The sequence below is a fragment of the Argentina silus genome, assembly GCF_951799395.1.
Source record: "Argentina silus genome assembly, chromosome: 15".
Lineage (NCBI taxonomy): Eukaryota > Metazoa > Chordata > Actinopteri > Argentiniformes > Argentinidae > Argentina > Argentina silus.
Window position 1 is genome coordinate 19,337,298 of NC_139669.1, and position 26,939 is coordinate 19,364,236.

The 26,939-nt window shown below is 45.6% G+C and overlaps 2 protein-coding genes across 7 annotated transcripts in view; both read left to right on the forward strand.

Moving 5' to 3' along the window:
* Positions 1 to 6,893, forward strand: part of gfpt2 (glutamine-fructose-6-phosphate transaminase 2) — a 21,597-nt gene extending 14,704 nt beyond the window's left edge. For 2 of the 3 annotated variants that reach the window (XM_083686604.1, XM_083686606.1), the window contains 11 exons: positions 303 to 420; positions 691 to 854; positions 1,242 to 1,337; positions 1,861 to 1,958; positions 2,165 to 2,285; positions 2,517 to 2,674; positions 3,042 to 3,156; positions 3,564 to 3,691; positions 4,292 to 4,459; positions 4,817 to 4,978; positions 5,478 to 6,893. In XM_083686604.1, coding sequence (XP_083542730.1) covers positions 303 to 420; positions 691 to 854; positions 1,242 to 1,337; positions 1,861 to 1,958; positions 2,165 to 2,285; positions 2,517 to 2,674; positions 3,042 to 3,156; positions 3,564 to 3,691; positions 4,292 to 4,459; positions 4,817 to 4,978; positions 5,478 to 5,522 — 1,373 coding nt within the window. In that variant the 3' untranslated portion in view covers positions 5,523 to 6,893. Of the gene's footprint in view, positions 1 to 299; positions 421 to 690; positions 855 to 1,241; positions 1,338 to 1,860; positions 1,959 to 2,164; positions 2,286 to 2,516; positions 2,675 to 3,041; positions 3,157 to 3,563; positions 3,692 to 4,291; positions 4,460 to 4,816; positions 4,979 to 5,477 lie in introns of all 3 variants that reach the window. The other variant, XM_083686605.1, reaches the window with a different exon arrangement.
* Positions 6,894 to 7,179: 286 nt separating this feature from the next.
* Positions 7,180 to 25,467, forward strand: mapk9 (mitogen-activated protein kinase 9). 4 transcript variants are annotated; one of them, XM_083686418.1, is made up of 12 exons: positions 7,180 to 7,390; positions 10,677 to 10,816; positions 11,246 to 11,375; positions 11,519 to 11,577; positions 12,382 to 12,520; positions 12,640 to 12,805; positions 19,834 to 19,905; positions 20,823 to 21,005; positions 22,480 to 22,604; positions 22,720 to 22,783; positions 22,917 to 22,988; positions 23,130 to 25,467. In XM_083686418.1, the coding sequence occupies exons 2-12, from the start codon at positions 10,701 to 10,703 to the stop codon at positions 23,264 to 23,266; spliced, it is 1,263 nt and encodes a 420-aa protein (XP_083542544.1). In that variant the 5' UTR covers positions 7,180 to 7,390; positions 10,677 to 10,700; the 3' UTR covers positions 23,267 to 25,467. The 4 variants fall into 4 exon arrangements, with proteins under 4 accessions (XP_083542544.1, XP_083542547.1, XP_083542545.1 ...); XM_083686421.1 differs by having other exon boundaries at positions 22,732 to 22,783; XM_083686419.1 differs by lacking the exon at positions 7,180 to 7,390 and adding an exon at positions 7,451 to 7,524.
* Positions 25,468 to 26,939: the final 1,472 nt, after the last annotated feature.

Consider the following 26,939-nt stretch of genomic DNA (forward strand, 5'->3'; position numbering starts at 1 on the left):
CTCCTGCTCGCCAGTCTCCTCCCTCTTGATTATGCTGCGCTTTACTTGAACACCCCACCGTGCAGGGGCGCCTGCCTGCCTCCACCTTAACCATGACTTATTGGACACAATGAAAACTGTCAAAGCAGCCAACGGCAGTTTACCAAAGCTTACTTTAAGCGGCCCAGGTGAAGAGTTCAAGTAAAACGTACACATCTTGATTGAGTTGACCTTTGTCTGTGGATGTCCCACGGCTTTAAATGTGACCCCCTGACCCCTGACCGCTGCCCTCTGCCCCCCCCCCCCCCCCCATCCCCCAGTAGGTCTGTTTAAGGAGGGGTTCCAGGAGAAGAACAGCCATAACCGCTCAGACTCTTCCACGGAACTGCACTCCGTAGGAGACGGGAAAGCTGTGGAGTACTACTTCGCCTCTGACGCTAGGTGAGCTCAACCCCTGTGTGTTGGTGAGTGTGTGTGTGTGCGTAAGTGCGCGGGTGAGTGTGTATGTGTGTGCGTGGGTGAGTGTGTGTGTGTGCGTTGGTGAGTGTGTGCGTATGTGTGTGTATGTGTGCATATGCGTGTGTGTGCGCTAGTGACTCACCCCTGACTTTCCATCACGCTGACCATCCTCCTCTTCCTCCTTACTCTCTTTCTTCTCCTCCTCCCTTTCCTCTCTCCTCCCCCCCCTCCTCCTCCCTCTCTCGTGCCCAGCGCCATCATTGAGCACACCAACAAGGTGCTGTACCTGGAGGATGATGACGTGGCAGCGGTGGTGGGCGGGAAGCTCTCCCTCCACAGGGTGAACCGGCAGGCGGGGGAGGACCCAGTACGAGCCATCCAGACCCTCCAGATGGAGCTGCAGCAGATCATGAAAGGTCAGAGGTCAAAGAGCAACCAGTGGAAAACATGTTGCTTGTGCTGTTTGTTGATTCTAGACGATTTGGAGCGAAGTCCCGAGGGAATGTACTGTTTCCATCATGGATGAGATGGAACTTCCCTACCATATGGATGTCTATGTATTTTGATCAGATGATCCAATAGATCCAGTCAATCAATCCATCAATGTGTTATCAATCTACCCCCGTAATTGCAGTCCGAGATGTAGTCCACTTTCATATGATCAGATGTTTCACTGCTGTAGATACTGTCGACACGGTATATCTATTGCTCCAGAGATTAGGACCCCCTCTGCTGGCCTCAGTGAGTAAGTACACCCGTTGGCTGTGAGACTGAGGCACTGACCTCCCTGTGTCCCTATGCAGGGAACTTCGAGGCTTTCATGCAGAAGGAGATCTTTGAGCAACCAGAGTCTGTCGTCAACACCATGAGGGGAAGGATCTGCTTCGACACCAACACAGGTAATGGTGATGTCATATCCTATTCCTGCAACTGTCCAGGATCCTGGTGACATGGTGCCCAGCCTTCGTCAATATTAGCACAGCAATGAACGCCGGCTACGCAGGTGGTTACCAGTTCATAGGGAAGTTTAGTGTGCTATTTTGGTGGAGATGAAGTTGCTGCTGCTGCTGCAGTAAGCCATCTTTATCCTCGGTGGTCCCTCTTGGTCCTCTGTGGCTCAGTCGGTAGAGCATGGCGCTAAAAACGCTTAGGTTGTGGGTTTGATTCCCGCTGGGACTATATATGCTGAAAAATGTATGCACTCACAATGTCAGTCGCTTTGGATAAAAGCGTCAGCTAAATGGCATATATTATTATAGATTATATCTTTACGCCTGACTAACATGGGTCCCACAGTCCTTTAAAATCCTTCAAAGTCATTGAATTTCCAATAAATAAATAAATAAGGCCTTCAAAATAAACGGAAGTCCTTGAATCGTTCAAATGAGTGACCTACAGGCGGTTCTGTCCTCCTGTCCCTAGTGGTTCTGGGTGGGCTGAAGGACCACCTGAAGGAGATCAACCGTTGCAGGCGCCTCATCATGATTGGCTGTGGGACCAGCTTCCATGCTGCTGTGGCTGTGAGTGGACCAATGAGCACTGAGTGATGATGACGATGATGATCATGTTGATATGGTGGTAATGATGATGATGATGATCATGTTGATATGGTGATGATGATGATGATGATGATGATGCTGATGAAGATGAAGATGATGATGACGATGATGGTAACAATGACGATGATGATGATGATGATGACCTTCTCCCCCTCGTCCCGTCTCAGACCAGACAGATTCTGGAGGAGCTGACGGAGCTTCCTGTCATGGTGGAGCTGGCCAGCGACTTCCTGGACCGCAACACGCCCGTCTTCAGAGACGACGTCTGCTTCTTCATCAGCCAATCAGGTAGGCTCACAGGGCAGGGGCGGAGCCTCCTGTGACTAGTATGTTACTCTACTCTACTGTAGAGGTACACGTGATAGTGAGAGTGAATAGAAAACAAATGGTCGGTGTAGGAGCGTTCTAAAAGGTCAAGGTTTGTTCGACAGTATCGGATGTGATCTCCTCTCTGTGGTTGAGCGGAGGTTGCCTATGTTGTGGTCGTAGAAGGTGAGCGGGTTGACTTCTTCCCTCCAGGTGAGACAGCAGACACGCTGATGGCGCTGCGCTACTGTAAGGACCGGGGGGCTCTGACGGTGGGCATCACCAACACGGTGGGCAGCTCCATCTCCAGGGACACGGACTGTGGAGTCCACATCAACGCCGGGCCGGAGATAGGGGTGGCCAGCACCAAGGTAGACAACGCCTAGCATGACACAGCTTAGTACAGTACAGTACTCTATGTAGCTTAGTACAGTACAGGAGCAAGACACAGCTCTATGTAGCTTAGCATAAAGTACGACGCAGCTTAGTACAGTACAGGATCAAGACACAGCAAAATGTAGCTTCGTCGGTACAGTAGCAAGGCACAGCGCCATGTAGCTTAGCATAAAGCACTTCACAGCTTAGTGCAGTACAGTATGAAGACACAGCTCTATGTAGCTTAGCATAAAGCACTACACAGCATGATGGTCTGACTCCAGCCACATCATATAACAGCCCCCCAATTGTGTTTGTTAACTGTGTGTATGTGTGTGTGGGTGTGTGTGTGCGTGTGTTCAGGCGTACACCAGTCAGTTTGTGGCCCTCATCATGTTCGGTCTGATGATCAGTGAGGACAGGATCTCCCTCCAGAAGAGGAGGCTGGAGATCATGAACGGACTCAGGGTGCTGCCAGGCAAGTCACCAAACGCCATCATCTGTTATTATATCATATGACATTATATGTGATTATATCATTTGTTATATATATGTGTGGCTGGTGATGTCAAAGACACATTTCCATCCCTGGAAGGACAATAAAGTTGTATCTAATCTAATCTGATCTAATCTAATCTGATCTAATCTAATCTAATGACCAACACCACATCACATACTATAACCGTCACACACTCTGACCCAATACTCAGGGGTGTTTTGAGGCCTACAAAACCTCATCAAAACACTTGAAATGTTTTCCCAAACTTAATTACCCCCCCCCCTCATTCCTCCTCCCTCCTCCCTCCTTCAATTTACCTGTCCACCCCCCACTCCAACGTACCTCCCCCTTTCTCCCTGCCTCTCCTCCGTCTTCCCCTCCCTCAGAGCTGATTAAGCAGGTGCTGGGCCTGGATCAGAAGATCAAGACCATTGCAGATGAGTTGTACCAGCAGAGGTCCCTGCTGGTGATGGGCAGAGGCTTCAACTACGCAACCTGCCTGGAGGGGGCACTGGTGAGTACAGCACAGCTCAGTCAACCACCATGACTCACTGATCATTCAAGAATGAACAAACAAACAAACAAACACTGTTTTATTAACCATATAAATATAAACCATATCAAATCAACTGTTGGAATGTGGTCATTTTTGGACACATCCCATTATGATATATTGTATTATCGTTTCGATCGTTATCTATGACCGTAATTAGGGACGCAGGTCAGTTGATAGTTGTGGAATACATTATCAGATATGATTTGCATGGCAACCCAGTAAACAAATCTTTACTTGGCCGGCTGCTAAAGTTAGCACCATAGGGATGACGACAACAGCAACCACGAATGATCCGTTGTTTTCAGAATCCTCGCATTGGTCTAACAACGTGTGAATTCTTTATTTGTTTTTTGTCCTGAAGAGTGTGTGTTATGGCTTACGTTTTACATAAATGTTTTACATACATTTTGCAAGTGAAAGTGATCGCAATTTCTCGGGTCGAACCGTTGTATAAACTGAGGATAAGACACGCGATCTGTTAATTTATTTATTGGATTATTATTACTGTATTGATGATGTGATATATAGCACTTTCTAAATGACCTATTCTTCATTTAGAAAATCAAGGAGATCACGTACATGCACTCCGAGGGGATCCTGGCCGGGGAGCTGAAGCACGGACCCCTGGCTCTGATCGACAAAGACATGCCTGTCATCATGATCATCATGAGAGACGCGTGCTACCAGAAGTGCCAGAACGCACTGCAGCAAGTCACAGCCAGATCGGTACACACGCACGCAACCCCCACACACAAACATGCACATACACACGCAAGCATGCATGCACACACATACACACACACACACACACACACAGACACACACAGACATGCAAGCACGCACACACACACACACACAGACATGCAAGCACGCACACACACACACACACACACATGTACACATACATACACACACACATGCAAGCACACACACACACACACACACACACACTTTACACACAGACACACACACACAGGCACACACACAACCACACACACTGCCTGAGAGCATTGAATAATTCATGACAATGAATTGACTGACTTACTAATGGAAATGTTCTCTCTCTCTCTCTCTCTCTCTCAGGGGCGGCCGATCATACTGTGTTGCCAGGACGACCCTGACATCACCAAGAACGCCTATAAGACCATCGAGCTGCCCCAGACAGTGGACTGCCTCCAGGGCATCCTCAGCGTCATCCCCCTGCAGCTGCTCTCCTTCCACCTGGCTGTGCTACGGGGTTTCGATGTAAGTCACCATCACAGCAGTGGAGGTAGACATCGGAGGACAGACTCATTGTAATGCAAGGAACGCAATAAGAAATGGTATCAACACACACAAGGTATCAAACGAGGTATCAAACACCTCTTATTCTGTTCCGTCCTCCCATTTCTACCTCCACCAGCCTCCACGGCACTGCAGCCATCATCAAGGCCAGCGTAGAGTAGACACCCACAGGGCCGTGAGAGTCTGCCAGCCCACGACGGCATATTCACAGTGCATTCATGTGGCGTTCACTATGTGAGAGCCTTTACCTGTGTCGACTCTGTGGCGATATTTATCATCATCAGCCTTCATCGTATGACTTCGACTATACAGTATGTTCCCATGTTGTAGTGGCCTCTGTCTATTGAAGTGATGTCAGTTGTTACAGAGTTGTTTTTCAGATGTCCATAGAGCTATTCTTTGGCATGTCGTTGGCCCTGTACTGTCTCTGGTTTAACACGGTTCTCTCCTCTGGTTGCAGGTGGACTGTCCCAGGAACCTGGCCAAGTCTGTGACCGTGGAGTAGAGACAGACAGGAGGCACAGCACTGCTGAGAGGAGTCTACACGTCATAGTGCAATTGTGTGTGTACAGAATGTGTGTGTGTGTGTGTGTGTGTGTGTGTGTGTGTGTGTGTGCGTGTGTGCGTGTGTGCGTGTGTGCGTGTGTGTGCGTGTCTGCGTGTCTGCGTGTCTGCGTATGCGTAGAGAGACATCTAATAGCATTTTTATAGCAGAGAAATGTGAAGTCCTACCAGTGATATCAAGGCCTTGTAGCCAATCTCATGAGACTTGGAGCGCTTGTCTAGTCAGCATTTTCACCATACTGTACTTCCAGATCTAGAGAGACTCTGTTTATTATATGGCGTGCCTTTTTATTGTCCACCAATAGGACATTTTGAGCCAAAAAGACGAGGAATAATGCATTAACTTGGAAGATTGAAGTGTTTACAATTGTGCAATAGGGGGACCATGAGTGGATTGTGAATGTGTTTGTAACATTTGGAGAGGTGATACACTCTGGTGCTGTTTTTCTGGATGCTGTTGGACCAATGGGAGCCTCTTACCTTGCTGTTGTGTCATGGGAAGTGTAGGCATCGCACAGCATGATACGGGGCAGTTTTGAGATGAAAGTGCTTCACTGTTAACATATTTGATGTGTACAGAGGTGTATTCACAGTGCCTTGTCGTCCCATAATCTAGGGACTTTTATTTTATTTTTTACTATTCCAGGTTTTCCGATGTAAATCCTATCTTTCTTTTTACATGAGGGAGTTTAGCATCCTAATTTATCACTCCTCTACACTCCCATCATTTGTAATCTTAATGATTCCGTTAACACTCTTCCAACATACAGATCCTTTGTCGTAGAAGACTCTACAACGCTTTCAACAATGATTCTTCTGTGTTCTTTCATGTCTTCATCACAATCATTCCATTGCTCTGTGTCAGTCATTTTCTCTCAAGGTTGTTTGTTGGGGTTTTATGGCTTATATATGGCTTATATATGTACATGAAGTCTTTTATGGCTTATATATGTACACAAAGTCCTGTCAGATGCACTTTCTTTTAGTATAAAGGAACATCACATCCAACAGAATATGTGCCTCAAAGATATTTCTTGCCAAGGCTTCCCTTGATATCACATGGATACAGTAAAGAAACAGAGTTCTATGGTCTGAATTCTAGTTTTCTATGTTTATAGGGTTAAAGATGGAGTAATATAAGGCATATAAACCTAAATGTAGTCTATTTATCTAGTGTATGATTATTCCCTGGGAATTATAGAGTGGGGTTGATTTATCGCTTTAACTATGATTGTATTTTATACTGTATGTTTTTATAGCAACCAGAGACTTTATTAATCAATGAATGAATAAAGAAAACATTAGATACAAATTGAAAGTGTCATTGTATTTGTTTCCAATGACTGTCTTTCAAAATGTTCTCTTCTGAGGCAAATATGGAGAGAAAAGGTGGGGCCCTATTTTTTTTGTACATTTTTTGTACATGATCAATACAAAGTTAGGGAATTGGTGAAAAATGTGTATACAAAAAAATGATATGAAAATTGGAACAGTGTATCTTGCTCTTGTTCCCTAAATCACTCCAGTTTGTCATCACTTCCTGGAGCCTGACGTAAGACGCGTATACGCGATGACATCATTCATGTGCTCTCCGCTGCCGCTTGTTGTGGCGCGACCCTCCTCCGCCCCCGACCGCGCAGGAGTTCTGGAATTCGGTTTCGAAATCGGGAAACACTTCGTGGTGACAGCACAGAAAACGGCTTTCCTTTATTTCTGGATTCCTGACATTCCCAAGAGTGATAACAGCTGTTTTTCCTGTCTTTTCGAGGCATGGGAGTGTCCTGGGAAGCGACGACGGCACGGGAGAAGGTAGGTGTCGTCTGTTTCTGCCGCTCGTCCGTCCGTCCGGCACGGTTTCAGTTCCGACTACCGCATTGCCACCAAGACGTGACAGAAAGGGAGAGTCCGGGCCTTGGCGGGTCGTTAGTGCCACACCGGGTAACGTGAGTTAACATTGATAAAAAGACATGAGATGAACGTCGCATCGCTAGTGAATGGGTTATAGGTGTAGCCTTGTAACGTTTCGACCGCCGACGTTAACGCGGTGTCATAAACCGGGAGGGCATGACTTGATGAAACCGGGCTATATGCGGTAGCAGCCTACAACAACTTAACACTCACCGGGAACCGGGAACGTAGCCTAATATGTCATATTATGGTAGAAACTTGGGTGGGGGGGCGGTTGTTGCCTGTGAAGAATATCATTTCATTCCACCTATTCCCGTTTGACTTGTATTTGGACTGTGAGTGTAGGCTAATCTGTGAGTGTAGGCTAATCATACTAAATGCATTTCATTTAAATGGATTTCCATACTTCACCCATGTGCCTACTCAACTGACAGCATGAGTCAAAAATGCTAATGAGAGTCCTTATGTTGGCCACAACCTACACTTGTGTGTGGGTGTGGGTGGGTGGGTCAGCATAATAGATAGTGTTGAGAGGAAGCCCTAGCAGGTCTCAAAAGAACGCCTGTATCCTACAACCTTACATAGAGCGGATTGACTCTCCTTTCATAGATGTGTAGTTGGCCATGGCACCAAACGTACAGCACCTTCTAGTAGCTATCCTCTTCTGTGATGCCATTCCAGCTTCTGTTGGAATAAGGGGGTACACTGCTGTATCCATCAGGGAGCAAACGGAGCACCAGTGGAACTGCTGTACTAGCCTCATATTGCTCACAGACACCCCCTTTATTCAACCCAATCTGGAATGGCCTCACATAAGATGCTGCCTCTCCACTGTGCTCAATGTTGCTGGTCTGCCAGCCGGTTGACTCAGCGGCCAGGGAGGCCAGCAGGCAGAGGCCACATCATATCCTCCCTGGGGGTGGACAAAACCATGTCACCCAGCATCCCAGTCGTAGCTGTGACCGTGTGTGTGTGTGTGTGTGCATGTGCGTGTGGTGTGGTGTGTGCTTCTCACTACCATATGACTGGTGTGTTAGCCCTCTCGGTGTCCACTTGAGCGAGTGGCTCTCGTCATAAATAAACCGGGGAGGACTCTACGACCACATGACACCGCAAGGACTGAAGACAACCGTAACGCTCTGTTGCGACGGCCTACGGTTTATAGCAAGCCAGGACTCGCTCCTACCTACGGCCTACGTCAACATGTCCCATTCTAGTCAGCACCGTCATCAGTCTCCTGGCTGGCTTTGTACACTGTATCTTAGAAGTGGTGCGAATGTTACTGTAAGGAAATGCACAGATGGAGAGACAGACGGAGGGATGGTCGGAATGAAACTGAACTGAGGACTTCAAAGGGGAGAGAGAGAGGGGGGAGAAAGAGAGAGAAGCAACTATTTATTTTTCCTCTGAGTCATCCTCTGGCGGTGGACCATGTCTCTCTAACAGGGCTGTGTGGGCATGTGTGGAGGCTCTACCAGCTCCTGGACATGCACATGCACATGCCTGGCTCAGAGGCCTGGCTGTGTGTGTGTGTGTGCATGCGTGTGTTTGTTTGTCCTTGTCTACATTTACATTTACGGCATTTAGCAGACGCCTTTATCCAAAGCAACTTACAACAAATCCATTTGTTTAAGTAAGTGAATCATCTATCCATCAGTCATCATAAGATAAAGTAATCAATGCTCAGACCAGGGGCCATTGGCAGTCACAATGCTAGAAGAAGGATTTTTATTTTTTATTTTATTATTATTAACAGGAGAGAAACTTGTACAGGGGGGTAGTGGGGGTGAAGAGGTCTTTAGGAGGGACTGTTAAGATGTAGCCTGAAGAGATGGGTCTTCAATCTACGGCGGAAGTATCTAGTGTCTAGTATAGTTATGTCTCAGGGTGTACAAGTGCTAGGTTTCCTACTAGTGTGTTCAAGGCCATAGCAGGCCCCTCTCCCTCTCCTGTCTCTCTCCAGTGAGGGAGGGAGGGAGGGAGTGAGTGAGTGTTGCCTGACTGAAGGCTCAGGTGTTGGAGTTACTTACACACACACACACACACACACTTACACTCACTTCCATCATTGCTGCTATATTTATACGAAGTATCTGTATATATTTCACCATTCCAAGGCTACACTTATTGATAATATTGTTATGACTCTGTTTAAGGTCAGGCTTTATTTCTATACTGGTATTTCACTGCACTGCTGAGAGGTAACTTGTAATAGGAAATGTAATGGTATCGTTTACAGACGTATGCTTTGGGTATGATAAATAAATGTTGATTTGATTGACTGCTGTTGCATACACACTTGCTGACCCCCCTCCCCACACACACACACACAAAACAAACACGCATGCATCCTCCCCCAAGCCAAGAATAACATTCCTCCTCCTTCCTCCTGCCAGAAGTGTCAACACTAACACAGGCTCATGGTCATATCTCTGTACATACACACACACACACACACACACACACACACACACACACACACACACACAGATAGAGACGTCCATCAGCAGATGTTAACCCTTTGCACACTAATTGGTGCTGCTCATGGCTCTACATGTGCTGCTCTATTAACTGAACAGCAACAATGTCAGTTTTGGATAGTGGTGTGTGTGTGCGGGTGTCAGCGTGTGTCTGCTGGTGCCTATGCAAATATTGTGTGTGTGCGTGCGTGCATGCACCAGAGGCTCCTAGGGGCGTCATGGCTGTTGTGTAACTGAGTGTGAGCAGACACAGCGGTGTTTAGACAGGCCCCTGGGGGTCCTCTCACAGCTCCTGTTCTCTGTTACACACAACGCTCAAGGTACCCTGTCTTTACCTCGCCTCCCCGTCCCAGCAAGCTGCATGAACAGATAGAGAAACCAGGTGTTAGGCCCACAGATTTCATCAGCATCCTTGGATGAGACCTGTAATGCCAAAAGACATTGATTCTGTGAGTCATAGAGTAGTAAATAGGTCTCTGACCACGGCTTCTACTCAGGAGAACTGCTTGAGGGCGTGTTCACAATTAGATGATGCTGGGTGGATGGATGGATGCATACCAAACTAAGCAGAGATATTCATTATGAACTGATGAATGGCTTTCTGCGTTGACGAGGGCCCTCTGGTGCTGCTGCTGATGTGGTCCTCTGTCTGTGTCTTTCTGTGTCTGTCTGTCTCTGAGTCTCTGTCTGTCTCTTGTGTCTCCCAGACTGCGTAGGTCTCCTGAGGCAGGATGAGTGAGGGCGAGGGTCAGTTCTACAGCGTGCAGGTGGGCGACTCCACCTTCACTGTGCTCAAACGCTTCCAGCAGCTCCGCGCCATTGGCTCCGGGGCCCAGGGCATCGTCTGGTAAGAGCTGCAACCTAGAAAAGCGCGGCGTAGATCAGGTGGCTTGAAGAACTGCAACCTAGAAAAGAGTGGAGTAGATCAGGTGGCTTGAAGAACTACAACCTAGAAATGGGTAGAGTAGATCAGGTGGCTTTAAGAACTACAACCTAGAAGAGCGTGGAGTAGATCAGGTGGCTTTAAGAACTACAACCTAGAAAAGCGTAGAGTAGATCAGGTGGCTTTAAGAACTACAACCTAGAAGTGGGTAGAGTAGATCAGGTGGCTTTAAGAACTACAACCTAGAAGAGCGTGGAGTAGGTCAGGTGGCTTTAAGAACTACAACCTAGAAATGCATAGAGTAGATCAGGTGGCTCTTAGACTTGAGTTAGGCTACAGGGTTTCTCCTCAGGTCTGCTCTTGTAGACACATGTCTGTCTCTCTGTCCCCTAGCTCTGCTCTAGACACGGTGTTGGGGATACCTGTGGCGGTGAAGAAGCTGTGTCGTCCGTTCCAGAACCAGACCCACGCCAAACGGGCCTACCGGGAACTGGTGCTGCTCAAATGCGTCAACCACAAAAACGTACGGCGCGACCACACACCCCGACTGTAACACAACCTCAGCTTAACCGCCGGACAACCGGCAATGTCCTTCTGGATCCCCTGCCGATAGCAGTGATGTGCCACCGTCTGATGTTCTCTCTCTCTCTCTCTCTCTCCCCTCAGATAATCCGACTGGTCAATGTCTTCACACCTCAGAAGTCACTGGAGGAGTTCCAGGACCTGTGAGTGTTTTCTGGGCGATTCTTCTTCCCACTGTAACGTCACACCGTTGAACTGTTCTCATTATCTCACACACGTCCCCCCATCTCCTCTCTCTCTCTCCCTCCATCTCAACCCCTCCACACATCTCCCCATCTCCTCTCTCTCTCCCTCCATCTCAACCCATCCACACGTCCCCCCATCTCCTCTCTCTCTCCCTCCATCTCAACCCCTCCACACGTCCCCCCATCTCCTCTCTCTCTCTCCCTCCATCTCAACCCCTCCACACGTCCCCCCATCTCCTCTCTCTCTCCCTCCATCTCAACCCCTCCACACGTCCCCCCATCTCCTCTCTCTCTCCCTCCATCTCAACCCCTCCACACGTCCCCCCATCTCCTCTCTCTTCCTCCATCTCAACCCCTCCACACGTCCCCCCATCTCCTCTCTCTCTCTCTCTCCCTCTCTCAACCCCTCCACACGTCCCCCCATCTCCTCTCTCTCTCCCTCCATCTCAACCCCTCCACACGTCCCCCCATCTCCTCTCTCTCTCCCTCCATCTCAACCCCTCCACACGTCCCCCCATCTCCTCTCTCTCTCCCTCCATCTCAACCCCTCCACACGTCCCCCCATCTCCTCTCTCTCACTCCATCTCAACACCTCTACATGTATATCTGTGATGTACATGCATCTCTCTCTCTCTCTCTCTCTCTCTCTCTCTCTCTCTCTTTCTCTCTTTCCGTCTGTCTACCCCTGGTCATCCTGTCACTCCCTCCCCCTTACTTTCTCTCCTCTCCTCCCTCATCCCCCCCCCCCCCCCCCCCCCCCAGGTACCTGGTGATGGAGCTGATGGACGCCAGCCTGTGTCAGGTGATTCACATGGACCTGGACCATGAGAGGATGTCCTACCTGCTCTACCAGATCCTCTGTGGCATCAGACACCTGCACTCTGCTGGCATCATCCACAGGGTGAGGAGCATGCACATGCACATGCGTGCGCACACACCCACCCTCCCACCCACCCCACCCGGCAGGGGAAGGGAACATCCAGTGAACTCAGTGTGCTCTGCTTTGTCTTGGTTCCGTAGGACCTGAAGCCCAGTAACATCGTGGTGAAGTCCGACTGCACCCTGAAGATCCTGGACTTTGGCCTGGCCCGGACGGCCTGCACCAACTTTATGATGACGCCCTACGTGGTGACGCGCTACTACAGGGCCCCCGAGGTCATCCTGGGCATGAAGTACAAGGAGAACGGTGAGGCCACCCCCTCCACAGACACGCTGGCAGCGTTGGTGACGGTCCCCTACGGTGTAGGACTATGAAACGGCCTTCAGAATCAGAGAGGCATGATCTGTCTGTTCATGGAGAGTTAGTCATGGAGCGATGTTAAATGAGCAAGGTGATCATGGTTATAGGACACTGTTGTTGATGGTTTTTGATGATGGTTATTGATTCTGGTTTTTGATGGTATTGATTCTGGTTATGGATGATGGTTATTGATGGTATTGATTCTGGTTATGGATGATGGTTATTGATGATGGTTATTGATTATGGTTGTTGATGGTATTGATTCTGGTTATGGATGATGGTTATTGATGATGGTTATTGATTATGGTTGTTGATGGTATTTATTATGGTTATTGATGGTTATTGATTATGGTTGTTGATGGTATTGATGGTTATTGATTATGGTTGTTGATGGTATTGATGATGGTTATTGATTATGGTTGTTGATGGTATTGATGATGGTTGTTGATAGTTATTGATGATGGTTGTTGATGGTATTGATGATGGTTATTGATTATGGTTGTTGATGGTATCGATGATGGCTGTTGATGGTGTTGATTATTGTTATTAATTATGGTTACTGACGCTATCGTGCTGCTGCTCTTCAGTGGACCTGTGGTCAGTCGGCTGCATCATGGCTGAAATGATCGCACACAAAATCCTCTTCCCAGGAAAGGACTGTATCCTTCTGAATGACTGCGCTCCCAACTCTCTGTCCCTGCAGGCTCATAGGAGACTAGCTATTTGTGGATGTCTGTGCTGTATGCGGTGTGATTCATACGAAGCCAAACCTCCCTTCTAGTTGAGGAGGCGCAGGCTGCTGGTTCGTCAGAGTGTCCTTACCTTATCAGCGGAAATACTGAGTTATCAGAGGCTGAAATACAGGAAAGAGGGATAGACAGGAGGAGTTTTAGCAGAAGGACACACTCTAAAGCAGACAGTCTACCCACGCAGGGAACCACCCCATTTCCTACTGTACCAGCTGCACACACACCCACACACACACACACACACAGCCAAAGCAGCTGTGTAAACTGATAAGCAGCGCTCTAAAGCAGGATAGGAGGATAGGAGCCTGGGAGGCTGTGTTGTTTGGCTTGTTTCTTGTCTCCAACCTCATGTGAGAGAGAGAGAGAGAGAGAGAGAGAGAGAGAATGAGAGAGCATTAAGACAGGACAGAAGAGGGAGAGCAGAAGACAGAAGAGGGAGAGCTAAAGGGAGAGGGCGTGAGAAAGAGTGAGGGAACAAAAAGGGCTCGGTAAAGAGAAAGGAGAAAAGGAAAGGGAGGGATGAGTCAGTATCCCTCCTCTTCTCTCCTCCTGTCTTTACCCTGTGGGTGGAGCAGCACCTCTGTCCCTGTCTCTGGGAATGGACCAGCAGATCTCTACACTTTGATTTTCATCCCATTTCATAACGCTATCGCATCAGTCTTTCATCTAAAAATATAGCGCCCTGCCTAAGTCATAGGACAGTGCGGCATTTTTTCCTTCTGTTGGCTCTACACTCCAAAAGGTCCGATTTTAAATCAAACGATTACTATGAGGTTTAAAGTAGAGATTCTCGGCTTTTGTTTGATGGTATTTGCGTATATCTCGGTTTCACCGTTCAGAAATGACAACACTTTAAAGGACGCAAAGCGATCAATAATGAAGGATCAGACGGTGGAGTACAAGATGATGTTTTTATTGACAAGACGGGTACAGATAATGAAGGCACAAAAGCAGCAGACAATACAGGCACCTGGGAGAAAGTTCTGGATCAGCCATTTCCCAAAGGTTAATTCTGCTGTGCATTCACAGTTATACCTGGTTCCACATCAGATTTAGCGTTGCACTGATTTGGTCTTTTCTTATGGGAGGAATCAAAATCAACCTATCATATTAGGACACCGTAACAGGTTTTGGGTTTCAAATTAACAAGTGAGCTGTCCACATCAATTTCTTGCAGGGTATGAAGTCACGTGCAGAGGTGAGAGCTTAACCAAATAATGAGCTACTTCCTCACCCCATCTTATCTGGCCCTGTGCCAGGCTCTGCGGACCACAACCTCTCAGGGTCTGACGAGATAACATTGAGAAGTAAAAACTCTTCTCTAATTAATGCTGGACACGTGCACATGACTTCACCCTCACAGACAAAGACAAAGACTGTTCTATTATCAAAAGTTAACTACATTGTCGAAGCAAAATAACAGAGCAATAGTATCATTATTCTGGGCCTTGATTTACTATGAGGTTGTGTTGCATTAGCAGGTTATAACACAGAATCAATTCATTATGACAAATCGGTGTGGTTTATTGGTATACTTGGTCTATCACTATGGCTATTGTGATCTATTATTATTACAAATCATTGTCAGTGTGTGGCCTATTGCTCAGGCCTTTATTTACATTCAACTGCTGCAGGGGCACCAAACTCTTAAGTTGACCTATGACCTCTTCTGCCCGACCCTTCAACTTTTTATGCATAGTTCTCCTATTTCAGGGCACCAAAAGTAATGGAACAATTGGCTTGACAGGTTTTTCTGGTAAGTCAGGTGTGTTCTGTCACATAATTTGTGCAGGCGTAAGAGAGCTGCAATGTCTAGTTTTGATTCTAGGCTTTGTGTTTGCTTTTGGGGTTAGCTATTGGTGTCTGTCAACATGAGGACCAAAGCAGTGTCAATGAAAGTCAAGGAAGCTATTATTAGGCTGAAAATTAATTTTTAAAAACTATCAGAAACATAGCCTAAACCTTAGGCTTGCCAAAATCAACAGTTTGGAACATGATTAAAAATAAACAAAAGCACTGGTGAGCTCAGCAATTGCAAACGGGCTGGTAGGCCAAGGAAGACTTCCACAGTGGATGACCGAAGAATGCTCACCTTCATTAAGAAAAACCCCAAAAGGACTGTCCCACAGATCAGGAACACTCTCTAGGAGGTAGGCATGAATGTGTCAGAGACTACCATCCGCAGAATAGATCACAAGCTGAATTTCACCCTCATCACAATACACCATCCCGGTGTGGTGTACAGTCAGACCTGAAGATCTTAAAATCCAGCCAGTCCAGGCCAGACCTGGCTTACCAATCATGGTGTAGCAACTTTAATTAAGACATGCCCTCCAAGTTACAATTTCTTTCAGTCAGTTAGACATGACAAAAGAGGAGGTGGAATTGCTGTCTTATACTCAAACCAGTTCACTTGTACTAAGACCAATTTAGGCAATTTCTCTTCCTTTTGAATATCTTGCTTTTGAACTCAAGGCTGAAATTACAGTACTTATCATTACTCTATATAGGCCACCAAAGCAACTATCACTATTTTTTATCAGATTTCACTGAACTAGTATCTATTGCTGTCACTAGATATGACAGAATCATTTTAAATGGAGATTTCAACATTCGTATAAACAAAAGTAGTGATACCAAAACTATTGAATCTTAGGCTTACTTGACAGCTTTGAGCTAATTCAACATGTCACTCAACCTACTCACCAACATGGTAACTCGCTAGATTTGGTGCTGTCACCAGGGCTGCACATCGTAAGTCTTTTAATATCTAACATCCCTATCTTTGACAATTCCTGCGTGTTTTTTTATACTACTTTAACTCTGCCAAGGAAAACAAAGGAAATTATAGTGCGAAAGCGATTTCTAGATGATTCGGCGGAACATAAATTCACAGAAATCATAAGTTCTTTTGATCCATGTATTCAAACCTATTTGCTTAATGAAACGGTGGATGCCTTTAACAATATCATGTCGAGTGCTCTAAACAGTGGGGCTCCACTAAAGGTTAAAAAGAGGTCACGTGAGAAAACATCTCCATGGATAAACAACTCTGTTAACGAGCTTAAGAGAAGGTGCAGGTTGGTGGAAAGGCAGTGGAGAAAAAGCAAATTACAGGTTCACTGTGGTATTCCTAAGGAAGCAATAGCTGACTGTAATAAGGCAGTACACACAGCAAGAAAAACACATTTCTCTAAGATGATTAGTGACAATGCTGGCAACTCTAAAATATTGTTTTCAACTATTAACCAGCTGCTAAATCCTGTTCCTTTTACTGACTTTGTCTCACAAGCCTCTGCTTCGAAATGTGAGGAGTTTGCCAAATAAAATCATAACCATTAGGGGTGGGATTATTGACACTGGTGACCCTTATAATAAAACGGGTGATAAGCATGTGACAATGGATAAATTCACGAGCATTTCTGCAGCAGAACTTTACAAAACTGTAACCGAGAGCAACTAGTCCACCTCTCGTCTTGACCCTGTCCTCACTGCATTCTTTAAGCAAGTCTTTGACAGTGTTGCAAACCCTGTCTTGACAATCAACAACACATATCTAGAGTCAGGCATTTTTCCAGATGCTTTTCAAACAGCTGTTGTGAAACCATTGCTGAAGAAATCAAATTTAGATAGTGACACTCTAACTAATTATAGACTAATATCCAATCTCCTATTTATTAGCAAGATACTCGAAAAGGTGGTTTATAATCAAATTAACTCCTTCCTACACGAAAACTAGATTCTGGAAAAGTTTCAGTCAGGTTTTAGGTCTAATCATAGCACAGAGACTGCTCTCACTAAAATTGTCAGTCATCTCAGACTAAACACTGATGCTAATAAGGTCTCCGTTCTTGTTCTCTTGGATTTAAGTGCAGCATTTGACACGATTGATCACAAGATCCTCATCAATCGTCTTCAAAATTGGGTTGGTCTCTCTGATTGCATTCTAAGGTGGTTCCGTACATATATTACAGGGAGAAAATTCTATGTCAGTCTTGGAGATCATGTATCGGATGAGTATGATATACGTTTTGGTGTTGCACAAGGAAGTTGTCTTGGTCCCTTACTATTCTCACTGTATATGCTACCGCTTGGCGACATTATCAGAGCACACAACGTAAACTTCCATAGCTATGCGGATGATGCTCAATTATACATCTCTGTTGAACCAAATTATACTAATGCTATTTGCCCCCTCACTAACTGTCTATCAGCTGTCAATAAATGGATGAACAATAACTTTGTATCTTTTATAAAGCTAAATGAGGACAAAACTGAAATCCTCTTACTTGGCCCCAAAGACACATGGGCTATGCTTTTAAACAGCCGTGGGAATATAACTCCCTTGATTGAGGTTACAAGTCTTGGTGTTATCTTAGACCGATCAGAGTTTTAATTCCCACATTAGCAAGGTGACCAAGACGGCCTTTTTTCATCTGAGAAACATTGCCAAGGTGTGACCGTTTTTAAGTTTTTCAGCGGGATGCTGAAAAACTGATTGATGCTTTTATTTAGACTTGACTACTGTAATGCACTTTTTACTGGCCTTCCCAAGAAGTCTATAGACAGGCTCCAACTAATTCAAAACTCTGCTGCTAGGCTACTGACAAAAACTAAGAGGAGAGAGCATATCACTGCAGTCTTAACTGCTCTGCACTGGCTCCCTGTATCGGTTAGAATTTACTTCAAAGTCCTTCTACTCGTATTTAAAGCACTAAATGGGCTGGGACCATCCATCCTACCTTACTGATTCGCTGACAATCTATATGCCCCCGAGAGCACTCAGGTCCTCTGCTGCTGGCTTATTGAAGGTTACTATCAAAACCCAAAAGAAAGTTGGTGATGTGACATTTATTAACTATGCCCCTAAACTGTGGAATATGGTACCTCAAGAAATCAGGGAAGCAGGTTCAGTAAACATCTTTAAGCGCCAGTTAAATCTCTTCAATTTAGCTTTCAATTAGCATTTTATCTATGGCGCTATCTCTGCTGATTTTATTGTATTGATCAACTAGATTAAGTGATGCTGCTTTTATTGTATTGATTAATTATGTTATAGTTGTTTTGGTTTTTAATCTGCTCTTGCACTGTATTGTACAGCACTTTGCTGATGTTTTGGTTGTTCTCGTTTTTTAATCTGTTCCTTTTTCTTTCTTTTGCACAGTATTGTACAGCACTTTGAGCTGCATTCTTATGTATGAAAGGCGCTATATAAATAAAAGATTATTATTATTATTATTATTACAGAGGCTTCACTGCAAGGTGATGGTCACTGACACTAAAAAGCCTGCTGAGGTCTGGAAAAAGGTCTTGTGGACAATAAGATGAATGTAATATATGAATATAATATATATGAATGTAACAGACTCATTGCAAGTGGAAAGTTTGGAGAGAAAAGAATCTTCCCAAGATTTACAGCATACCACCTCATCTATGAAACATGGTGGAGGGGGTGTTAATGTTAGGGCATGCATATCTGCCACTAAAACTGGCTAACCTGTCTTAATTGATGATGTAACTTCACACGACGATTGTAGAAACATTTTGTCTGCTCAAGTACAAGCAAATGCCTCCAAACTCATTGGACGTTCGCTTCATCATACAGTTAGACAATGACCCAAAACATGCTGCCATAGCAACTAGGAGTTTTTCAGCGCCAAAAAGTGTAAAGCTCTTGGATGGCCAATTCAATCTTCTGATGTAAATCCAATTGAACATGCATTTCATTTCCTGATGATACGATTTTAGGCAAGAATACCTCAAAACAAACAACAACTGAAGATGGCTGCAGTACAGGCCTGGCAGAGCATCACCAGAGAATATACCCAGCGTCTGGTGGGGTCAATTGGTCGCAGACTTCAGGCAGTTATTACATGTATAGTATTGTCCACCAAATACTAAACACGAGTGCTTAATTTGGACATTTGATCAATCTGTCCCATTACTTTTGGGTACCCACAATTCTGAATGGTGAAACCAGTACACAAATACCATCAAATAAAAGCTGAGAATCTCCTAAAGAAGAAAATGTGATTCACTGTCCCATTACTTACGCACTGTACTGTATAATCTCTTAACCATTTTGCCATCCGTCTTCTTTGATTTTGATGACCAGTGTGTATTCGTGTTTTGTTTTTTTGTGTCTATTCTCAAATATGTGTTATTACGTTACTGTATGTCTGACCACCCTGTTTTTCTTTTGTGTGTGTGTGTGTGTCTTTTCAGTGGACATCTGGTCAGTGGGGTGCATCATGGGAGAGATGGTCAAGGGCAGCGTTATCTTCCAGGGAACAGACCGTATCCTTCACCTACCATGCTTTTTATTTATCTCTCGCTCTCTCTTTATCTCTATCTCTCTGTCTCTCATTCACTATCTCTCTCTGTCTCTCATTCTCTATCTCTCTCTGTCTCTCATTCACTATCTCTCTCTGTCTCTCATTCTCTATCTCTCTCTGTCTCTCATTCTCTATCTCTCTTTGTCTCTCATTCTCTATCTCTCTCTGTCTCTCATTCTCTATCTCTCTCTGTCTCTCATTCTCTATCTCTCTCTCTCATTCTCTATCTCTCTCTGTCTCTCATTCTATTTCTTTCTCTCAGAGAGAAATAGGGAGACAGAGAGAGAGAAAGAAATAGAAACAGAAACTCACTCTTTCTCTCTCTCTCTCGCTTCACCTGCTTCCTCACCTTTTTTTTTTCTCCACCTTTTGTGCCTACGTTTCTCTCGTATTTTCCCTGTCAGTCAGTGTTCTCTCTCTGGATAGATCCATGTGGATGACTTAGAAAAGAGGCCATTGTATGTATTTCTCTCCCCCAAATGAATGGAGTCAATGAAGTGAACGTCGCCGTTCAGATACGTGTCCAACACCTCCATTGAAAACGGGAATAGAATTAGGATGACTCAGACGATTAGCATTTATATTGGCTATTTCACCGTCTCTAATGGCGTCGGTTCCTGCTCACCTTCCTCCGACCCTCTCTCTCTCAGCTCAGGAACAGCTCAACAGCCTGTTCTAATGCAATAGGGTTTCTTTTCGTTACAACTAGTCTTTCACTTCTTCTGTAGTCCTTCCCCTTTCATCGTGTACAGTAATGTATTCAACAACTGACATGATTGTTCTTTAGCAGTGTTTGGTTGTGACCTAACTTCGTGTTCATTCGCAGAGTAGCGACGCCTCGTCAACGCCATGTTTTCCTTAGCCAGTGCGTGTGCTCAGATATCGACCAGTGGAACAAGGTGATCGAGGTCCTGGGGACGCCCACCCTAGAGTTTATGAACCGTCTGATGGAGACAGTGAGGAACTACGTGATGAACAAGCCCCAGTACCCCGGGGTCAACTTCGCTGAACTCTTCCCCGACTGGGCTTTCCCCTCCGACTCGGAACACGACAAACTCAAGAGTGAGACCTCTCACCTTTCACCCTTTTCACCTTTGACCTCTCACCTCTCACCTCATCTCTCTGTATCGGTGGAGTTGGTAGAACTTCCCCCCCTAACCACCGGTGTAGAGTCAGACAGTTAGTAACACTTCCTATGAGGTACACACATGATAACTCATTATGATCATCATCATATCCTCATAATAGATTATAATACTGTATATTATGTCTGTTTTTTTCAACGGATAGAAAATGGCTGCTTATAGTTCAGGATCCTTATGAGATGATAATATATGCAATTTAGCTGACGCTTTCATCCAAAGCGACTTACATTGCAGTGAATGCATACATTTTTCAGTATATATGGTCCCAGCAGGAATCAAACCCACTACCTAAGCGTTGTTAGCGCCATGCTCTACCAACTGAGCCACAGAGGACCATAATATGAGCCATGAGGCAGTCATACATGATTATAACAAGTGTAATGAACTCATCATGAACAACGCTAGGAACACATTCTAGTGCTTTATGCTCTAAAGTGTGACCGTAGGTTGACCAACCCCCCCTAGTGGTTAGGTTGGGTTCATGTTGGGGTCAGGAGCAGGGTCTGTGGTTCTCTTGGCCTGATGGACCCAGCTGGACTGCTACCTTCATGGTTCTGTCTCACTTCACGTCCTCTTTCAGTCTGGCCTAGGGGCATGCTACTAAACTCAGTAGTCGTGTTCGGATCAACGTCTTTCAACCAATCAGAAACCTGAACCAACCCCGTAGTGTACAACTACAGAGCATGCTGATTGGTCTGGCCAGATCAAATGTTTTCCCAGGGTCTGTTTATTGGCTGAAGGCCAGGCAGATGGCGTGACGTGAAACAGAAAGTGAGCCGTCTTGCGATCCGGCAGGTTCTACCAGGCTACAGCTGAACCTCGTCTCTTTGTCTTTGTCCTTTCACTCGGACCAGTCAGAGCTCTTCCTGTTGGTATTAGATTCTGTTAGTATCCGTTTCCTGTCGTTGACTGGCTAGAGAAGGGCACACACCTGTTTAGCCCGGCACTGTAGGGTAAAGTTTCTGGGTAAAAGGCAAGGAGTAAAACCAGCATATTCCACAGCCCTAGAGTTTCCCACCCCTAAACCTCTGATGCCGGACCAGCCGAAATACGGGCCCAAATTCTTCATTCATTTCATTCTGAATTTGATTATTGATTACTTTATCTCCTTGTCATGTGTAGTATGTTATTCGAACTATGATCTGAGCATATCCACACACAACTTCAAGGTGTTACCTATCAAATGGCATCCTGGCATCATATTTCTAATGTTATGTTTAATTAGTCAAATAGGCTTAGATCTACAGAAGCACAGCTCTATTTTGAACCAGGAACAGTAGATAAAGTCACAACATTTGTTTGGAATTCAGTGGTCTCATGGCTATCTTAGGAAAGTGATTTCATCGTCTTGTTGCTATAGTAACCATGCAGTTTGTTTGTTGCCATAACAGCGGGTCAAGCTCGGGATCTGCTCTCCAAAATGCTGGTCATCGACCCCGAGAGCCGCATCTCTGTGGAGGAGGCCCTGAACCACCCCTACATCCATGTGTGGTACGACCCTGGAGAGGCAGATGCGGTGAGGAGACTCTACCATTACAGGGGAGATGTAGGGGGAATAGTAAACTGAGTATACTTTAGGGAGCACATATCTAATGTTGTCCTTGTATTGTATCTTTCTTGATGTGTCATAGCCTCCTCCACAGATCTCAGATAAGCAACTGGAGGAGAGAGAACACAGCATCGACCAATGGAAAGGTACCATGTGGCGCCCTCTAGGGCAATCCGTTGGAACTATCTTTCACAGAAAGAATTCCCGAATCCATTACAAATCAGGACTGTACTGTATGTACGCTACGCACAGGAATGAAATGAATCCCTTTCTCCTCAGAGCTGATCTACGAAGAGGTGATAGACTGGGAGGAGAGGAACAAGAATGGAGTGATGAAAGAAGAGTGTTCAGGTAATGCTTTCAACACAAGCAAGGAATAAGGCAAATACTATATACAGTACGTACAGATTAGCTCTAGATAGATATACACAGTCTAGACCTCCCTAGACGTGCTTACCGTAGATCTGCTGTGTGCGTGTGTCTCTGTGACAGAGGCGCTGAGTGGGACCGCCTCCCAGTCTTCCTCGGCCAATGACATCTCGTCCATGTCCACGGAGCAGACCCTGGCCTCCGACACGGACAGCAGCAGCATCGACACACTCACTGGACCCCTGGACGACAGCCAATGAGACGGCCCTGGGCCGGGTGGATGTGTGGGTGGGTGTGGGTGGGTGTGTGTGTCTCTCTCTCTCTCCCCCCTTCCTTTTCACATTATGATCTCTCAATGTCAATCCACACCTCTCTCGCTCGCTCTCTCTCTCGTGCTCTCTCTCTCTCTCTCTCGATCTTCAACAGGTTCCTTCTTCTCTCTAACCTCCATGAATAGGTCTATTTTTCTATTTCTTTGTGTGTGATCTGATGGATTGACTTGTATCCTAAATCCTGTTATTTTTGGGACTGTCTGTAAGAGGCACAGGTTAGATTATCTGTTTAAGGTTATCGTTCTTGTCAATAACCTTTTTATGGATATTTCCTAATTCTGTTAAGTATACTGTAATATACATACTTCCATTTTTAAAATCAGTCTTGAAAATAGGCAAGCGACTTGAATTTTATTTGCCAACAGTTTAATTGTTTCTGTTTACTTTCAGTTAATAGTGATTTTAGACCTAAAGAGATGAGTATCAACAGATTTAAGCAGATAGGCACTGAACTAAGAACTCAGTACAATACTACAAGTGCTGTCTGTCCTCTGCATGCTACAGTGAAACGAACAAAGTTACAATCAGCCGATCAAAGCATCAAATGTTGATCCGACCATCAAACACGAATCAAAAGTTTGATTTGATTTTACTTTGCAGTATTGTGAACCAGTGAGAGTGGTGCTTGCCTGTAGTGTCTCATGGGCTTGAGTGATGTGGATTTGAGCTTGTACTCCTGCCCAGTAGGGGGAGCTGTGGTTGCAGTGTTATGGTTTTATTCCCTGATGAATATACTGTATAATGGTATCAAGTTCTGATAGTCATAGTGTATGATGTATAGACACTTTTAATGCAAATAGATAAAAGTATATTTGTTTATGTTAGAAATTCCACGTATCCATAGAGTCATCATTTGTTACAATCAACCCATATAGCGTATCAGTACTGGCTATCAATGTGTATATCCAAACAGCTTCATAAACCTGTACATTTGTAGTAACAAAAAAAAACAAAAAAAAGGTCAATGTAATTGTATTTCTTTGTTTTCTTGCAAAAATGTTGCACACCACTGACAGTGGTAGGCCCATCCAAAACAAGGCCAAACCTTTCATTGACAACAGCATGCATGAGTTTGTACTCTTCAATCATTCCATCAGTACTGGAACTCCTGAGGGAGAAATTCATGAAACGAAATGTATTTAGACTTTTTTTTTTTCCAAAGGGCCACATCTGAAGACATGACAACTAGTAGTGTGTTGAACGTGCATGGGGATGTGGTGGGGCCTGCTGATGCCTTTCAGACATGTCTCAGTGGAGATGCCTTCATGTTTAGGTCAATTCTCTTCTCCCGTTTGGTAGTTATGGTTGTGACAGTCTGTATCACCAGAAATGCTTTACTCTTTCTCCTTCCTAAGCCTGTGTGTGTGTGTGTGTGTGTGTGTGTGTGTGTACCATGTTAATCGCTGTATACTGTACAGTCCTCCCTCTCTCTCTCTCTCTCTCTCTCTCTCTCTCTTTCTCTCTCCTTCCCTCTCTCCTTCCCTGTGCTGATCTTGTTCAAGACCGAGGCCTCTTTCCTCACCTGTAAGACAATGCCTGGTGAGGATATGGACTCAGTGGAGGAGAGCAGCTTGTTGATTTGGAGTGTGGACATGACCGTGGACTTTTGGACTGTGAAGTTCTGGTACTGGACTTTAAACACACTGCCTTGTTGAGCTGTCGGCCACCCTGACTGTGTGTGTGTGTGTGTGTGTGTGTGTGTGTGTGTGTGTGTGTGTGTGTGTAGGATACGCAAAACCCGACACAGCCGCCGCCACATCAGATGAGGACTTACACCATTATTTTGACGTTTTCTTTTGAAACCATGACAACCTTATTTATCCATCATGCCTTAATAAACAACCAGAAAGAGTGGCAAACACACTCTTGAATCCTGTTGGATAAGGACTGAGCTGTGTGATGCTTTTTGGCCATTTGTATGTTTACCTGTATGTTTACTGTGTTGAGAACATCCACTGTGTACACCGTCAACATCTTGAGTTTCTTTGTTCATTTCCTTTTATTTAATAATGTTCCTGATGTACTGCATGTCTGCGACGACCTGATATCTCACTTTACCACTCTGCCTTCATCTGTGTGTGCCCCCCCCCCCTCCCCCAACAAACAAATAGAACGGACATCTCAAAGGGTTTGTTTTGTTTTGTCATTATTCTGCATACGTTTCTGAATACAGGTGCACAGTCCTAGAATGCTATCACAACAGTGCCTCCTTGAATAACATGTACAACAGTGGTGGATCTATATGAACCCACGTTCTGAAACGTCTCCAAGCAGCTGTGAATATGCCAAGGTGCGGTGGTTGTTCCATGTTTCTGACGACGTTCAACCTTGTGAAGTCCTGGGGGCCGGAACACTCCCGAGTGCGATGACAACATCGTACTCAAATGTCCCCTCCAGAGAGCGGTGTGGGATAGCTCATTAAAGAGTATTATTAGTGTTATTGGAAACAGCGTAGTCCTTCCCTTCTCTTCAACCCCCCCCCCCACCCTGACCCCTCCAGCCTCTCCCTACATGTCCCAAGTTGCCCCTAGGCACTGATTTAGGATCAGCTAACCCTCTCCAAATTCGAACCTTAAAGGTGCAGCGTGGAGTCATCTCTGGCCACACAAAAACATGAAAACGTACATGTACATACATGCTACATGTTCTAATGGTGGCAACTGTGTGCAAGTCCTTTCAAACAAGTACGTAATGGCCGTTCCGATCGCGACACCAGATTTTAGAAAGCGCTTTATTTACGCTCTTCACTGAAGGTTCTTTATCATGTTCTTTCATTCCTTGATGGCTACCGATTGATCACTGCCTTTTAGCACCATTTTAAAGCTGAAATCGACATACTGGACCTTTAACCATGAGTGTGAACGATGCTAAACTGACCCTAGATCAGCTCAGCAGAGGCAACCCGGGTGAGTCTCTCTCTCTCTCTCTCTCAGAAGCTCCTGACGATGCGCTCCGTCTTCTTGGCCTCGTTGTTGAGCTCTCCGAAGGTGTCGAGGAACTGTTCCATCTCCCTCTGGAGCGCAGCGTTCTGCACGTCAGCCGCCGCCCGCGCCGTCTCCGCCTCCACGATCTTAGCCTGCACCACAGAGTACCAGCGCCGCTGCTGGACCAGGTTACACCTCAGACCCAACACCTCCGCCTCCAGGGCCTTGTTCCTCTGCTCCAGACTGGGAGGAGAGGGAGGGAGGGAGAGGGGCAGAGAGAGAGTGAGAAAAGGAATCGGGGTGGAGAGGAGGAGAGCGGAAGAGTGAGAGAGGAGGGGGGATGGGAGGAGAAGAGTGAGAGGGGGGGTAGAGGAGTGAAAGGAGACGGCGGAGGAGAGGAGTGAGAGAGTGGAGAGGGATAGGGGGGATATGGGGAATAGGAAATAGGGAAAAAAGAGGGGGATAGGGGAATAGGACCCGAGGGGTGAGTGGGAGAGGGGACAAATAACGACAAAGGATACAAGAGGGGAAAAAAAAATAAAAAAATATTTGTGGTGTATGAAATCGGTGGACAAACACATCGCAATTCATAGTGAGTGATTCATAGTGATAATTCATATCACATCTCTGTTAGTTCTGAGACTTGAGCAGTGTTTTAATGTTGTATATGCCCCACG